This window comes from Sitophilus oryzae, unplaced genomic scaffold (assembly GCF_002938485.1).
Source record: "Sitophilus oryzae breed Bouriz unplaced genomic scaffold, Soryzae_2.0 scaffold_1058_pilon_pilon, whole genome shotgun sequence".
In the NCBI taxonomy this organism is placed as follows: Eukaryota; Metazoa; Arthropoda; class Insecta; order Coleoptera; family Curculionidae; genus Sitophilus; species Sitophilus oryzae.
In genome coordinates this window covers 274,067-292,234 of record NW_022145680.1, presented here as the reverse complement: position 1 = coordinate 292,234, position 18,168 = coordinate 274,067, and the positions used below count along the sequence as shown (strand labels likewise).

The 18,168-nt window shown below is 36.5% G+C and overlaps 1 protein-coding gene across 1 annotated transcript; it reads left to right on the top strand.

Moving 5' to 3' along the window:
• The first annotated feature begins 4,123 nt into the window (after positions 1–4,123).
• Positions 4,124–17,806, top strand: LOC115875653. The gene is made up of 4 exons (XM_030891175.1): positions 4,124–4,326; positions 8,004–8,160; positions 10,634–10,720; positions 17,642–17,806. The coding sequence occupies exons 1-4, from the start codon at positions 4,124–4,126 to the stop codon at positions 17,804–17,806; spliced, it is 612 nt and encodes a 203-aa protein (XP_030747035.1).
• Positions 17,807–18,168: the final 362 nt, after the last annotated feature.

The window sequence follows — 18,168 nt, the reverse complement described above, 5'->3', positions numbered from 1 at the left end:
AATGGGGCAATGTTAAGACCTAATGGCATGCAATTATATTCATAAATATTTCCATCAAAATAAAATCTTAAATATTTTTTATATTCTTTCTCTATTGATATTAAAAAATAAGCATCTCGCAAGTCTATTTTACACATGAACCAATTTCTTTTTAAAAGTTTTGCCACAGTACGATTATCTTCCATTTTAAAATGCCCGCATTTTATGTGTTTATTAACATTTTTTAATTTTAATATTAACCGGTTAGAGCCATTGCTTTTTGGTCCAATAAAAATATTGGAAATATACTGATCAGAACAATAAAAACGTAAAATTGAATTGAAAAGTGAAATTGGGCGATCCTGTCTTTTGTTTGATCTGGCACTGGGTTGCTTGATGCCGTTGTAGACGGATTGTTGTTCCGGGGGATGCGGCCATGATGAAAGGTCTCATGTCGTGAGCTTCGTCAGCCACTGCAGCGAGTTCCTCCAATGTTTGTCCTTTTATCAAGAGTAACATGCGGCGGGTGGGCTGTGGCAGGAGGTCGAGCCATTTTACTCTCAGCATGTCGTCACTGACACGGGTTCCGGCCAAGGAACGCATGTGGCGGAGTAGTTGTGATGGTTTTTTGTCGCCAAGCTCCACGCCAGTGAGGAGCTTGTGGAGTTGCGCGTCGGGAGAGTCAGTTAGACGAGCTAGGATTGCTCCTTTGAGGGCTGTGTATTTGTCAACAAGTGGTGGGGTTCTGATTATGTCAGAGACGTCTGAATGGTATCGTGGTCTAGAGTGGCCACTGCCAGATGATATTTTGTAGTATCACTTCGTACGTGGTGCACCTGGAACTGGCTTTCCGCCTATCGATGCTGCAAAAAACTATACTAATAAATAAACAATACTTACTATACTAATATCTTCTTCTGAAAGCAATTTATTTACACAAGTTTGGATGGCTAACCTCTCATTTCAACGTGTGGCTCCCGGAAAAGAAAATGTACGCCCTAGAATTTCTAAAATAACCTCTGAGGATTTTGGAAAAGCTGCTTTCTTCTAATATATTGCATTTGGTTATGGCTTGAGAGTGTCTTAATTTTAAACCAGCGTTGCCATTAATGGCTTTGCTGCAATCAGTAGTGCAAATTAAATTAATAGTATGACTTGCATAGCGTAAATTCAAATTCAAAATTCTTTATTCATGTGAATTACCATTAAGGTTTATCGTCAATGTTATCAAGCCTTCCAAGATACAAATTACAAAGTAAAAAAGTAAAATGAGGTAAATATGTTATACATATATAATAAATATAGACCATTACATTTACACATTAACATTCTCAAAGCACAAACACATTAAAAGATAACATAGCTAGAGAAACTGAAAGAAAGATACCCGTCTTGCAAGTAGAACGCATTTTCAGTTAAAAATGTCCTCAATTTAATTTTAAAATCCTTGTTTGATAAATTTTTGAAACATTCAGGCAGTTTGTTATAGAATTTGATAGACCAATACCCCGGACCATCCTGACACCTTCTTAGACGCCAGTATTCTGTTACAATGTTATTTTTGTTTCGTGTATTATAGTCATGAACTTTGCTGTGAGTTGTGCATGAGTCTAGTTTATTCCTTAAATCTAGTAGGTTGCGATAAATATAAAGAGATGGCAATGTCAGTATTCCCAGGACCCGGGAAGCGCTCCGACAATCCTCTCTGTACCCAAGACCGGCCAGCAACTTTACAGCCCTTCTCTGTAATCTAAAAACCCTATGGGTTTCAGCTGAGTGACCCCATACTTGGATGGCATATGAAATATGACTATGGATAAAGGCGAAGTAAGCGAGTTTCATTGTGTTTTGCGACACATTGTTAGCTAAATTTCGCAGAAGGTATAGGCCGCTGCCCAGTCTCCCACAAACCGCGTCAACGTGCCCGCCCCATTGAAGCCTCGGATCCAGATAAACCCCGAAGAATTTTACCTGTTCCCTGGAAACGTGAGTGTTTCTCATAGAGAATACTACTTGCTTGGTTTTTTCTGTATTTAACACTAATTTGTTCGCATGAAACCAATCACTAGCTCTCGACCGCGCTCTCCCGAAACCCTCCAAAGATTCTTCGAGTGTTTCGCCCTTACAGGCAATTGTAGTGTCGTCTGCGAACAAAGTAAAACCTGCTGAAGCCTCACTTGCTGGTAAATTATTTATATAAATTAGGAAGAGAACCGGACCGAGTATGGAGCCCTGAGGAACCCTAATGTTTACAACAGTCTCCCCAGACACCACACCCTCCACCCTTACCTTTTGACATCTATTTTCTAAGTAAGACCTCAGCAGTTCCACATTCTTTGGCGAAAACTTATATGCTATGATCTTTTTAAGGAGGATACCATGGTCCACACAGTCGAATGCCTTGCTCAGGTCACAGAACAACACTGCATCGAATTTCTTGCAATTGAAGGTCTCTAAGATATCCGAGACTAGAGCCGAGACTGCCTGGGCTGTGTTTCTGTTCTTTCTAAACCCGAATTGGAATTCATTAAAAAGATTCTGGTTCTCAAAAAAGTTTACGATTCTATTTACCATACAACGCTCAAGAATTTTAGAAATGATAGGTAAGATAGAGATAGGTCTGTAGTTGAATGGCAGACTCTTATCTCCTTTCTTGTAGATTGGAATAATTGTACCTTTTTTTAAAACGGATGGAAAAATATTTTCTCGAAAACACATGTTTATTAATTTAGTTAGCGGAGATATTATAATGTTTTTTATTGATTTTAATAGTCTAATGTTCATGCCACCAAAGTCCCGACTAATTTTGTTTTTTAAGCAATTTATAATGTCTCTAATCTTATTGTTAGTAACCTCTGTAAACTCAAAACTAGTCTGTGGCCTAGTAATGGTTAGGTAGCCTATGTTGTTTATCAATAACTTCTCCGTCATCCCCAATAATTTCAAATGTTATTTCTTCAGCCTCATCATCACCAAAAATCGTCTCCATCGCTGGTATTTTCTTCAGCTTCGGTAATACCAAGAAATGTATCCTGCTTATTAGATAAACCAGGTAGTGTTACTCCAAATGCTTTAAAGGACTTTACAAAATTCGAACCGTTATCAGTGACAGTTGCAATGATTTTATTTGTGTCTAATCCGTATCTCATATGTATATCTTGTAAAATACTAGCAATTCGATCATACGAGGCTGAGAAATAATCGGCCTCGGCAAGAGTTGGCGGCGCTAGGAACAAATGCAATTGTTTTTCGTAAAAACTATCTTTCAAATGACTTCTGTCAAATTTTCAGCGAGCTGCGTCACTTAGTATGTATTTGACAGTGATTGAAGGCAAACAGATTTTGCATTTTTACAAAAATGAATAAAATCGAATATCGCGCAGTGATTAGATTCTCGTTTTTAAAAAAGAAAACGAACGATGAGATCAAAATCGAACTGGATGATGTGTATGGGGACTCTGCACCTTCGTTATCAACAATAAAATATTGGACTGCCGAATTTAAACGCGGTCGTACGATAATTTTTGATGATGAGCGTCCACGCCGTCCAAGAGAGGTCACCACACCAGAAGTGGTCGATAAAATCCATGGTATAGTAATTGACGATCGACGGGTAAGAGTGTGAGAGATTGCTGAGACTGTGGGCATGTCACGTGAATGAGTGGAGAATATATTGCACGAATATTTGGGAATGAGGAAACTCGCTGCCAGATAGGTACCGCATTTGCTCAATACCGACAACAAGCCAAACCGTGTGACAACTTCAAAGGAGTGTTTGGCAATATTTAACCACAATAAGAAGGACTTTTTGCGTCGTTTTGTAACCGTGGATGAAACTTGGATCCATCACAATACGCCAGAGACGAAGGAACAGTCAAAACAGTGTGTTTCTCAAGGTGAGTCAAAGCCAAAGAGAGTCAAGGTGGATCTGTCTGCCAATAAGGTCATGGCCACAGTTTTTTGGGATGCGCATGCTATTATTCATATCGATTACCTTGAAAAGGGCAAAACAATCACCGGCGAATATTGCTCAAAGCTGTTGGACCGATTCGACGCCGATTTGAAGCAAAATTGACCGCATTTAGGGAAGAAGAAAGTGCTCTTCCACCAGGACAACGCACCGGCGCATAAATGTGCAGTCGCAATGGCAAAACTGTATGAATTGCGTTACGAATTGGTTCCTCATCCGCCATACTCCCCAGATTTGGCACCCAGTGACTATTATCTGTTTCCAGATTTTAAAAAATGGCTGCGACAGAGGCCTATTTTAAGGACTTGGAAGGGCATCGAAAAATTGGAGAATCGTTGGACAAAGTGTATAGAGCTTAACGGGGACTACGTTGAGAAGTAAATTGAGTTTTGCCGAAAAAAGTTGTGTTTTCCTACCTAGGCCGATTATTTTTCAGCCCAGCCTCGTAAAAATGAGTACCTTTAAATCGCCGACTGGCCAGAGTCACTGACTGACGGCTAAACTTCATTTATCCAATGGCAGGTAACTCCAATAAAACTTCTTTTTTTTTCTTGATCAAATGTCAGCCGTTGTACAAACATATTGGACCTTTAATAAATCGGATTTTAATTTTGCTTGTCTTTCTTCAAATAGTTCCGAGATGCGTCGAGTCAAAGTGTTTCTACTAACAATTTCTAGATTAAATCCATCAAATAACTGCTTAAAACTGGGATTTTCAACTATTGATAAAGGGCTCATAGTGTTGATTACGAATTTGATCAATCTGTTTTCGAACTCGGTCTTGCTTATTATTTTTGGACCTTGCTGACCTGCCATAAATTTTTGCAAAGTAGTTTGCTGCTTACTAGATATCGTTTTTGCCTTTTTCAATTTGTTATTTTCATTATTAGCTGTTTTTTCTTTTCGGATTTATCGTGGCGCCCTTTTATTAATATCTTTGAACCCGACCACCCGGCTGTTAAAATTAAAAAGCTAGTGGCCTCTATGCAACTCATTACCGATTAAGTAAACTTGTGTTTTATTGAACTTCGAATTAGAAAAGGACGCGGCATCTGTATATTCCTGACCCTTTAAAATATATTGCCTTTTAGTCGACTCCTTTAAGATGTTGACAGCTTTTACATTATTTGCACCCTGGTGTAAATTAATATTTTCACATTTATGAATTACCTCTTTTAAAAACTTCACAATTGTCTCTGAAGGCATAGGCCCTTTATGAAACATATATGCAACAGGTTGTTTCCATGTTTTAAAAATCCCTCGCAGCATAAAAACTGTTGCATGATCTGCAACATTTTTTGCTTCATCAAAGCCAAAAACACGATCGTTTTTTTCGTCATAGTCTAAATGAGGTTGGAGAACCATTTCATCAAAAAGTAAAACTGAATACCTGTCTTTTGGTCGCATTTTATCAGCTATCTTTCCCATTGACTGGAATACTGAATGAGATAAACCAGCATTTAAAGGAATTTTGTATCCCTTTTGTAACCCTTCAATGTCGATGAGGAGGGGAGACTAAACCCTAATCGGATTAACATTTTATAGGTTGCAGGGCTGGACTTCCAAAGAATAAGAGCATCCATTTTGTCCTCAAGAGAATACTTCCTTCCTTGGGGTTTCCTTTTTGCATTTGTCAATTGACAATTAAAAAAATGCTTTTGGAAAAGATTGTGGAAGCACTATGTTCCTTGCAGATTGGACTCGAACAGTTAGCGCAACTATATTGGTAAACCTGCTAATCACAAAGGACAATATCGCAGAGGATAAACAGAGGACAATATTCGCATCGTGGTTTAGGTTGGTCATTTTCGTGTTTTTTTGTCGGATTTACGTTTTTATGACCACAGACATTGGATATTTTTGACGTAATGCAATGCTCAGTGTTGAAATCGAAGCTCTTTTTTGTACGTGAGCTGCTGTTCGGTGCTTGGCTAAATCGATAATGTATTGTCTACTTCTTAGCATGATTTGTGTATATGCTGCATAGATTATCTGCGAATTGATGGTGGTAACATTTAACAATGTGCAAAAGATTGTGTTGCAAGCAATGTGCAAAAGACTGTTACTTTTTCTGGTGACAGAATATTCCGACTTCATCCTATCTACTACGTCAACTCCACCCTAGTTTTATTGTAAAAGGTAATAATTTCTGGTTTGAAGGTATCCTTCGGTTCTGGATCTATTGAGTCGTCGTCATGGTAAGAGGTGAGTACGAGAACGTTTTTATTCTTCTTTGGAACATACTAAACTAACACACATTATTGTCTCCTTGTCCATAAGCAAAGACACTACTGCAAACTGGTCGATTTTTCACAGAAAGTAGATCTGCTGGTCTGTGGGGTTTGTTTTTCCGCAGGATTCCAACAACTGTCAACTTATGATTGGTATATAACTCGATCACTAAGGGTACAGAGGTGAAATAATTGTCCATCGTAACATTCCGTCCAGCTTACATTGTCCATTTGCTTGTTGGGACAATAAGACGCTTCACAACACTGATAGCATCATTTGGTATATTATAGGGTCCTTGGCTGTTTACCAGCATAAATTTCCATATTGTATGTATAGAAAGTTTTTGCATCTACCAAAGAATAAATTTTGATGCCATATTTGGCCGGTTTATTGGCGATATATTATCTGAATTTGCACCTGCCTCGAAATCTCTCTAACATCTCATCGATTGTTGTAGCAATTCCCACAGTATAACACGCATCAGAACACCGCTGATTGATATGTTCAAATAATTCACGTATTGGAGTCAAATTGTTAATGTCTCTTCTTTCTTCTCTGGTGTCACTGTCGTCAAACCTTATAGCCCGTAAAAGAATGTGAAATCGTCTTTCGGACATCATAGCAGCATTATTTATTAGTATCATTTTGACTCTCAGTATTTCAGAATATGGCGATAATTCACAATATTAATAATTGAGAATTGGTAGTAATATATATTTTTCTAATTATTTAACCGAAAATAACATATTTCTTTAAAAACACTAAATTGCATTTTTCTCGGCTCCAATTAAAATGAACAAAACCGGGTTTTCCCGTGTAGTCTTCAAATGATGTTGTTTTGGAATTTATTGATTTATACGAAAATGGATGGCCAAACATAAAGAATATAGAAATCGTATTGCAGTGTACAGTAAAAAAACTTAAAAAGAAAAAGAATTTCAAAAAACGACAATTTCGGGACGACTGGTATCCATCGATGCGACTATACTGTTTACTTTCCAAGGATTTAAACAATGTTTGTGCTGGCGTACTTGCTGAAATGGACGCGTCGTGTGAGCGCCACACTTGCCGATGCTGTTTACAAAGTGCAGACTGGTGGGGATACTTGTCAAGTAGTGCGCCTTAAGAGTGATTGATAGATGTTCATATTATTAAGCAAAAAATAAAACAAATGTTTACAATATTTAATCCTCTCTTAGTATATGTCTATTTAATTTTTTGATTATGTAATGGGCACTTTGTTTACTCACTTGTTTCGTCGAACTGCTTGAATTCATTTTTGCTTTTGATCAAATCGGTCTGAGAAGCTGTGAAGCATAAAATATTGAATTTTGAGAGTTGAATATCCGGGAAAATTCAGTTATTGAATATTTGCACCCAGCAACCACGTAATTACATGCTCCTTTACGCGTTAATATTTTTTCGGCAATTTTATTAATATTTGAAATTGTCACAATACAACACGACGCCCAATGCAAGTTTTTTTTCAAAATTTACTATCCGAAAAAGCGTTACATTACACAAACCAACATTACAAAAAACAAAAAAAAAAGTTTTATAGTTTCAATAACTGTTTCAATAACTGTACTAGCAAAAGACTAAAATATAAATAAAAAAAAACTTATAATAAAAACTTAAATATTATCACAAAGCCACGATTTCAATATTATTTTAAGGTAATATTGAAATCGACATAAACTGCAACCGGGATGGCGTGAAATACAGAGCGAAAATTTCTGATTTCTGCCGTTCGAGCGCTGCGGTCGGAATTTTTTGAAAAATCACATAAAAATTATAAAATATATAATATTTTGATCATTAGAAATATATCTAATTTAATTCAGCATTATCTTCATTTTTTCAGTTACATTGGACTACTTTGCGATGATAACGCTAGCCGATATGTTGGTGGTACTTTAATGGTTGTTGGTTTATCGACAGTTCCATTCTTTATTAAATTTATGCATACATTTGAAGAAGTAAGTTTGTCGGCTTTATTTATATTAGGATTATACATAATATTATACATAAGAAACGTAAGACAGTCTATCTGGGTCATATAATGCGTGGAAGTAGATATGAGCTGTTAAAATTGATAATGGAGGGAAAAATTGAGGGCAAGCGGGGCATAGGTAGAAAGAAACATTCATGGTTAGGTTAGGTTAGGTTACACTCGTTAATTCGAGCTGCCCAAGATCGTAAGAAGTTCGCCGAGATTGTTGCCAACCTTCAATGAACAATGAAGACGGCACTCTGAGAAGAAGATACAAAATAAGATTCACTATGTAGAGTGCTTTCATTTTACAAGTATCTACCCTTATTACGTCTAGTTTAACATTCAAAAATTTAATTGGCGATGTGTAATATTATAATCAATACATTTGCTTCATTATCTAGTCTCCATATCTCTTCGTTTGGACGCTTGATAACAATACTTACAGTTGTACAAATATAGGAAGAGACTTGGGGATAGCACCGGTCGCGTGTTATTTTATATTTCTCACGTCTCTAGCTATACTTGTTAAGTTGTACTTTGTAATACAGGGTGGCCTATCGAAAACGTTCCGCAAGGCATAACGGGCAGGGTATTCATTTTTTCAAAAAATTCAAAAACACGTCAATTTTGTTTGTGAGGGGGACAACTTTTGCCCCAAAAATGATTGCAAAATCTTCAACCCTCTAAGCAGGGGTGTCATCCCCCAACTTTTTTCAAATGGGAAGGGGGGGTCAAGTGGCGCCGCAATAAAAAGAGCTTTCTATTCTCTATATTTCCCCGCTTCGTTTTTGAAAATCGTTCGAGTCATTGAGAAAATATGAAGGATTGAAATTTTTTTTCGAAAGAAAAGTTTGTTTAAACATTTATCAGAGTAAATGATAATTAAGGATAAATTCCTTCGACCAATATTTGCTGTTTTTTCTTTTCGATGTTTACGCATTTTTTCACTTGCCGCAACGTTGAACGACAGGTGCGGTAGTTGCTAAATAGCTGTTCTGTGACTTGTGCGTTGAAGTTCTTCTCAATATCGTTAAACTGACCCACAATAGAATTTCCAAAAATTCCAGCCCACACGTTCAATTTCTGAGGGTTTTGTGTGTGCACCTCGTGAATAACCCTGGGGTTGTCCTCAGCCCAGTACCGACAGTTGTGCCGATTAACTACACCGTTCAAAAAGAAAGTACACTCGTCCGAAAAACACACATTAAATAGGAAATTATTATCATTCGCCACTCGTTCACTCATAGTTTCACAAAATTGCAAGCGACGATCAAAATCCTCTTCGTTGAGTTCTTGTACCAACTGAATTTTGTACGGGTGGAACTTGTGCTTTTTTAATATCCTTTGCACACTTGTACGATTCACGCCGGTCTCATTGGCTATTTTTCTTGTACTCAGGATACTGTCCATGGCAACTTGGCCTAATAGGAATACCTTCATAGCTTCATTTACTACAGGATTTTCCCTCTGCGTCTTTTTATTCATAACGGACCCAGTTTCGCGAAATTTTGCTACTAACTGGCGAACAATTTTGCCATAAAGGTGTTTGTCAGGATGGCGTTCATTGAATATCTGCGCAACCCGATTGCAAACATCTAGAAATAATAAGAAAAAACAGCAAATTGATCGAAGGAATTTATCCTTATCATTTACTCTGATAAATGTTTAAATAAACTTTTCAAATTTCAATCCTTCATATTTTCTCAACGACTCGACCGATCTTCAAAAACGAAGTAGGAAAGTATAGAGAATAGAAAGCCCTTTTCATTGCGGTACCACTTGACCCTCCTTCCTATTTGAAAAAAATTGAGGGATGACACCCCCGCTTAGAGGGTTGAAGATTTTGCAATCATTTTGGGGCAAAAGTTGCCCCCCTCACAAACAAAATTGACGTGTTTTTGAATTTTCTGAAAAAAAGTACCCTGGCCGTTATGCCTTGCGGAACGTTTTCGATGGGCCACCTTGTATATAATTGTAAAGTTGTTTAAGATGTTTATTATAATATGTTTAAAAACTAAAATAGATTGTGCTCTCGATTGACAAAGAAATAATAATTTTATTGTGTATTATCCACTATTTTGTTATTACCTTGTTTTAATCACACAGTTACAGGTAACAATTGTTTTATTTACGTTTTCGATTTGTTTTTTATTACCTATGTTAGATATGAAAATATCGACGTTATCGTTATTAAAATGTATATTTCCTTATAGTTCGATGTAAAAAAGAATCAAGTTTCGTTAATTTTAATTTAGTTTTTGAATTAGTTAAATCCTTGAAAGTGATAATTCATAATTAGATGCCATATTCAAAAACTAAAGAAAGCGACTTTCTTCTGTTTTTTTTTGTATAATACCAATTATTAATTCAGTTGATTTATTTTATTATGTTAAGTTTATTATTTTATTATGTTAAGCGTAGTGTATTATCCCATGCTTAATTTTATTTATTTTCAGCTGGGTGGAATTACGTTTCTATTTCCATTGGGCTTATTCGTAATGGCTTTTGAGATATTTAATGCAGGACAAGGAATAGAGGATCAGGTAAAACTAATTAAGTGGATATTTGCATATGAAGAATAAATGAAACTAACAAAACAAGCGTCATTTGTAAAACATGAGATATTTATATGCTAACAACTGTTAACGAATTTAGAATAAGGATACATATAAAAATTACAGAGTAAGCAAAGAATCATCTTTATATAAATTTTTTTTAAATAAGGGGAAGCAAACATTTACAATTTATCGAAATTATTGACTTAATTTATTATCAGTGGAATACATTTCCGATCAATAATCAAATCCAAAATGATAATAACTGAGATTAGAAATTCTTTGCTTACTCTGTCTTTGTCCCCCTATTTGTATTTCTTTTATTCATCTTTTAATAATTAAAATTATTACTCGATAGTTTAGCTCCATTATTGTTTAGATAATTGTCATTAAAACTAACCCAATTAGTAATACGAGGGGCAAACCGCTGCCAAAAATGGTGTACAAAAAATACCAATTTTGGGGAAAAAATACCAAAAATACCAAATTCTTTAAAAAAAACAAACTAGAACCAAAAATACCAAATTAGTACCAAAGTCTGGCTTAAGCGACATGTTTAAAAATTTGTTTGCTGGCATTGATTCTGGCCTCGATTCTGGCTTATTCTCATCAGGTTCATTCTCGGGTTCATTTAGACAAACCATCATCGTTTTCTTAAAATCTTTCGAAATTTGTCCATTTTCCTTAAGAGTAGAATTTATTTTCTCTAATATCGAAATAAAGTTGGTTATAAGAGGTTGATTATACTGAAACTTTTCAATTTTATCTTTTATTCTTTTGCGAGCGGCTGTATTTTGTAAACTTCCAAATTGAATTATTGCTTGTTGACGGTAAGCTTGAAGCGGCAGCTGATAATGGTAGTAAAGGGGTAACATCGGGGAGATAATTATTATTGCGTGTGGATGGTATGGCTAAAGTGGCGGCTGATAAGGGTAGTTCCGAGGCTCGTTTAGTTGGGGGGATAATTACGCAGTCTAGTATTTTTACAATAGGATTTCTTTGATTACAGGGAGCTTCACATATTAGATTAGGGGGTACAATTTTGCTATCAGGTTTGTGATTTTGTTATTTGGTTGTGCCTTAGAAGGTTGTTATTTGGTTGTGCCTTCCTTATTTGAAGAATTATTGCTTACCTCTGATTTAACCTCGGATTTAACACTTCGATTATTACTAATTTTTGGTATAAATAATGTATTTGTTATATCAAAATGCTTTATCAAGTGTGTTTGAAAATTTGAGCTTACCCAGCGTGCCTTTGTAACTCTCGTTTTTGTGGTTTTTGCAGAAGGATCATATTTTATTTGTAAAGTTACTTTACAAAAGCAGGTTATTTTGCATATTAAAGTCGATCCCGAAATCGAGTTTGCCTCGAAGTTTGCAGTAGAATTTGGAGGTAAAATTGATGTGCTAAAAATAATGTTATTAAACAGACTATTGCAGTTTAGAGTGCTCCAGAGTTCATCACCAATTTTTGACTTTAACCATTGCTTTAATATTTTAGAAACTATATTATTTTCTTGGGTATAATCAGTTTCCAAAACATGTAGAGTGGTATATTCTGAAAGACTTCCAAAACTAAACGATTTTGTCAAAGCACCTTTAGATTCCAGATATTTTTCAGTATTAGCTTTAGATGTACTTGGGGCTAGAAATATAGATATTTTTCAGTATTATCTTTAGATGCAAATGGGCTAGAAATTATGCAATCAGCTTCCCGGCCGTCGTTGTCGCCACGTGCGTCTAATCCAGCGTTGCCAGACGTACAAAATTAAACAAAATACCTGTTTAATACCAGTTTAATACCAAATAAATCCCGTTTATTGCCAAATAATACCAAATTAGTACCAAAAATACCAAATTGGTACCAAAAATACCAAATTAGTACCAATAAAATACCAGTATTACCAAGTGCTTGTAGAGAAAATACCACCAGCGGTTTGCCCCTCGTAGTAATACCATAGCGAAGTTGTAACTGACTAAGGAATAATAATACATCGTTCATATATTTTATACCGTATGATCGAAAAAATAACGGCGTCAGCGATGGCTATGAAATGAACATCGCTGTCATTTTATATGTAAAATTATATGGGGAATGTCATCGATCGTCATTTCCAAGCCAATTGGACGCCGTTTTTTTTTCGATCATACGGTATCACCGGATGGTAACCACCGGATGATAAGTAAAAGAAAATATACATAATAGAAAACAACGGCCTACGGCCGCTGCGACACGTATACGTAAAGGTAATCAATATTTTTTACGTAATAAAATCGTACGCGAATGTAACTACGGCACAGAATCAACGTAAACGATTAGTTGAGCACAATTGACACTCCTGACAGACGTGAAAAAAGGGAAAATAGCTGCCAGAGTCGCATTGGACACTTCTTTTTAACATTCTGTCAGATTCTGTGTTTTTAACTTAACCCTGTCCTCAATCTTGTCTCTTTTCTATGTTTTCTTACCTTAACCAGCCATAACTTTTTCGTTTAAGCTGTTTTGTTTAAACTTTTTCATCTTAAAACTCAAAACAATTTCATTCCTGTATTGACTGCAGCACTGTGTGGTGAAATTGAAATGTTTTTTTTACGAAAAATGGAAAGCGAAATTTACGTTTTTTTTTAAACAAACCGTTTAATTATCGGGAACTTCACAATTACCTGGGGACAACGAGAAACATAGAAGAGAGGCCAACAATCGGGGCATAAAACTTTTGAAGCATTTTTCCACAATACCAAATAGAAATGTGGAAATTGATTGCAGCAATCCGGGATGTAATCTGCACATGAAAGCGCACTCGGATAGAAGCATTGCCGTCGCGCGTCGGGTGGAGATTCTGCTGTAAACCACAAGGTTAGTGCGACTAACAACATCTTTTTACATAATGTTCGTCTAAGGAAGATTGGAGCGGACAGAATTGTGGGAACTATAGCCTAACCTAATCAACAACTACTAGAATATACAGTTGCTGAAACAAGAGTAGCGACAGACACGGCATTCGCATGGTACAAATATTGTAGAGATGTGGCAAGAAAGTGGCATGGCATAATTTTCGTCAGATTGGTGGATAGTGGTGGTGGATAGGTGGTGGTGGATAGTGGTGGTGGATTGGTGGATAGATTGGGGCATAGTGGATAGAGATGAGGTTAATAGCGACTTTAACTTTTAATGCTGGATACTTTTAGCAGCGCCTTAAGTCACCGTCACCGTCGGAACTCACCGATAAAAATACCGCTCGTCTTCATCCGATTCCGATTACAGTTTGCGCTAGGGCCGAGACCGTAACCGGGCGTATCGATATGTGTGTCAGTGACCGGCCGACCGTTGGATAGTTTATACCAGCGACCAGCGACTGAAGTCGCTGGTTAAATTAGCTCAATCGATGCGCCGCTGTACGTCTATTAAGTAGTTGCTATGTTTATTATTGTGAAAAATAAAAAATAGAACTAATTGTAATAAAAATGTGACAGAAAAAAACGTGAACGGATTATTAGCTTTTATTAATTATAATTATTTAAATATACAAATTACGAAATATCGATCATTAGTGATCTTAGTTCTTAATTAGATAAACGTAGAAAGGCGAGAGAACTTCCCGCACTACAACAAAATATAGTCACACAGTTACTAACGTCGGTCTGACACACCAAAATTCCTAATAGATACCAAACAACCTAAGTTGTACGGCTGCCGCTCACACAATGAATAATTGGCGTCAAATTAGGAAGGTACCTAGGTGCATAGAAAATTCCTCGTGAAGTCAGCTGAATTATCGGATTTTTTTAATGCAGCCGGTCTCAGAGACCGCACGTTAGTAACGGCGGGCTAATAGTGGAAGTTGACGAAACGCATATTATGAAAAGGAAATATAATGTAGGTCGCTATACAAGCTTGGAGACATTGTTGAGTATTTGGTGGGACGAGTAGAACGACGAGGATCGATCGGCAGATACATTGTTACCCACAATGCAACGGTTTATCGATCGTGAAACATTTATTTGTTCAGACGAATGGAGGGCATATCGCTTATGCAATCAAATATTTTCCGGGCACGGAACTGTCCATTTTTTAAACCCTGCCAGAGACGACGATCCCTTGTGGATGCCTGTGTGGAGATTTCATCAAAACTGTTTGGACGACGCATTTAACGGTCCTGGTCCTAATGCAAACATGGTACCAGTACCATGTTTGCATTAGGAGTTTAGTAGTGTTTTTATATTTTATTTTGTAGTTAAGTAGTAGGTGAAGGGATAATTTGGTTATTTTTTCTTTTTGTTTAATTAATTAGTAAGTTTTATAATTTGTTCAGTGTAGATTATAAGTAGTTGTGCAGTGTTTTTATAAGAGATTATATTCGTTTATTTTCTAGTTGAGTAGTATGTCAAGGTATTTGGGTATTTTTTTCTCTTTCTTTTTCTTCCAATTGTAGTGTAGTTCTATTTAGCATTGTGATAGATACCTATATCCTCCTTCAACTCCGTTTACAAGTGAGTTACAATATAATTTTGGTTTTCTGGTAGTAGAATATACGAAAAAAAATCTGATTAAATTTATTTTAAATTAAATTAATCTAGTCTTATTAATCAAATTAAACTAGTCAAATAATAACATGCCAAGAAAATCCTAGCAGGGCCATCCAAACATAGAACGGGAGAACTCCTAAAGGCCGGTAGGAATGGAACGCGTGTGCTCACTGCAGTGTACACGGGCCACTGCCGGTTGAGATCTCACCTACAGAGGACGGGACTGGTGGAAGACGCCGAATGCCGACTCTGTATGGAAGATGATGAAACAATGAAGCACGTTATGTGTACCTGCCCCGCTGGGAGCAGGACCAGGTTTGAGATGTTTGGCAAACCCATGCTAGACCTATCAGACCTAGGAGACATATCGCCCTCAGACATAACGGCCTATATTAAGAGGCTGGGTCTTGAGGATGAACTTTGACGCTCTTATAAATTAGAGCTTGTAGAAACTGAGCCACAATAGGCCCTCGCGGCCTCAGTGGAGGGTCCCATAGGGGACCCTCCACGCCTTAGTCAAATACAATACAAATACCTCAGCTGGACTAATTTTAGGTCTTCCGGATCCTCCTTGCCTTTCAAGAGATTGCTGTGAAAAGATTCTTATGCGCGCGTTGGCGATCATTCGTCTGTTTTATGGCTATAAGATGACTAGGGTGCCCTCTTCGGCTCGTCGAAATATGGTTTGGTTAGGTTTCTTATGTTGCGAAGCCAAGAATGCTGTTTTCGATCCGGTCCCCCTCGGCCTTCGTTTTTCCCCTGCAGTATCAATCTGGGTATAGAGTATTGACGTCCCCTTAATATATGTCCTAGATACGATACTTTGCGTTGTTTTACGGTGTCCATTAGTTGTCTGTCTACTCTGGCTCTTCTTAGGACGTTTCTTCTGGCTCTTCTTAGGAAATACAACAAATGATGGATCATTTGTTGCATGCTCCGTGCAGGGTATGCGCAGCAATCGGCGAAGTGTCCACATTTCGAAAGCCTGAATTCTGTTCATTGTTTTTACCTTAAGTGATCAAGTCTCAGCACCATACAACATCACAGACCACACATAAGATTGAATTACCCGTATCCTGGTATGTAGCGGCACATTGGATATAGAATTTTTCTATGCAGGAGTAAATCCTTAAGTTTAAAGAAGGTTGTTTTTGCACGGCCGATTCTTCTCTTAACTTCCTCATCGCATTCCCACCCTTCGTTTAGGGAGGCTCCAAGTTAGGTGAAATTTGTGACCCGTTCGATGTTCTCTCCACTGATGTTAAGATGAGTGTTGTACTGATGGTGTTCCGTTGTCCGATCACCATCAATACGGATCTCCGCAAATTGCTGCCAATACAGTTCTTTAAAATTATTCTTATGTGCTTGCCATCTACGCCTATCTCCTGTAGTCTCTGTATCAACGGTTCATGTTTTACGTTATCAAAGGCTCACTGATAGTCAATAAAGCAGATGAAAACATCTTGCCTCTGAGCATAGCATTTTTGCACAAGTAGTTTCACAAAGAAGAGAGCTTCTCTTCTCTGTGAAACTTCTTAATTCGCCTAAACAGAATAAGGAAAAAATAAAGATCAACAAACTGTTTATACCCTGCTGGCAAACGAAACTTTGGGTCGGCGTTGATATGTATAGAAGTGATTTGCTATGGCAGCCTAATAAGTCGGAGAGAGCAAATATACGAAGTATTTATTGCATAATCACTTAATCTAACGCTAGATTCCATGCGCTTGGGAAAATACTTGCCTTCTGTCTTTATCCAGTACATCTTATTTTGCTAAGCGTGTTGACCGTACTCTTCGTACACAGGAAAATCCATACCCAAAACCTGAAATGCCAGCCCTAGTATAACAAATGTCTTCATTTATTACTAATATTACCTACTAAGATTTATTACTGATTATTTATTTTTTGTAAACATCTGGGTATTTCATCATATAAACAAAAGTGTAAAAAAAATAATCGGTTATTAAAAAATAACCCGGCCGTAAAGGCTTAAAAATAAGTAACAAATATATACAGGGTGTCCCAGAAATAAGTGCAAGTATTTTAAGGGGTGGTAGATCTTGGTCAAAAGAAACATTTTTTCTCTTTACCATTTTTCAACTAAGTCCAAAATAACCGAGTTATTTTACTTTGAAAATTTAAACAAAAAGTGTTTTTTTGCTTAAATTTTGAGAACCACGGGTTCTTTTCTAGATTTTCTTTCATGTAAATTTAATTTACTTCCTGTGTTGCCATATTATCAAGAAATTATGTTTTTTAACTTAAAACTAAAAAAATTTCCAAATTTTCAAAATGGTTCTTTCTGGTTCGGTTGGACACCCTGTAATATTTAATATTTCTTTGAATGTTGCAATAATATTTTGTTCACTTTTTTTGCAGTTTGAAGAAATATATACGGCTTTGTTTAATGTCCGCTGGTACTGGTGGAACAATCAAAACAAGAAATCTTATGTAATGATCATATCGATGCTTCAACAAGTCAAGAGCCTTTACATTGGTATTAACTCGAAGGTTAACAGAAGAGGTTTCCTCAGGGTAAATTAATATAAATTAATAAAATTTGTATATTAGCAGATCAACTTGGATATGAGATTCTTTATTTTAAAATAAAACCTATGTTCGACTTCTATTATCTTTATCTACTGATATACACAACTACGGCGTTTTATTAAGTGAATAAATTAATAATATTCGTATATTAGCCGATCAAACTTGGATGTGAGATTCTTTAGCAAAATAAAAACACTAAATCACCACAATACACCAAAACACTTTTACTTTTACACTTACTTAGTTTATAATCATCTGCTGATGATGCTAACATGGTTAGCGAAACGCGCGTCCAGTGTAAAAGTAAAAGTGTTTTGGTGTATTGTGGTGATTTAGTGTTTTTATTTTGCTGTGTA

Bases quoted from the DNA above. Each gene is read 5' to 3' on its own strand.
- LOC115875653 (XM_030891175.1), top strand. From the start codon at position 4,124: ATGGCAAAACTGTATGAATTGCGTTACGAATTGGTTCCTCATCCGCCA. The intron at 4,327-8,003 runs GTAAATTGAGTT...TTTGATCATTAG, and splicing joins AACGGGGACTACGTTGAGAA to AAATATATCTAATTTAATTC. The intron at 10,721-17,641 runs GTAAAACTAATT...CTTTTTTTGCAG, and splicing joins GACAAGGAATAGAGGATCAG to TTTGAAGAAATATATACGGC.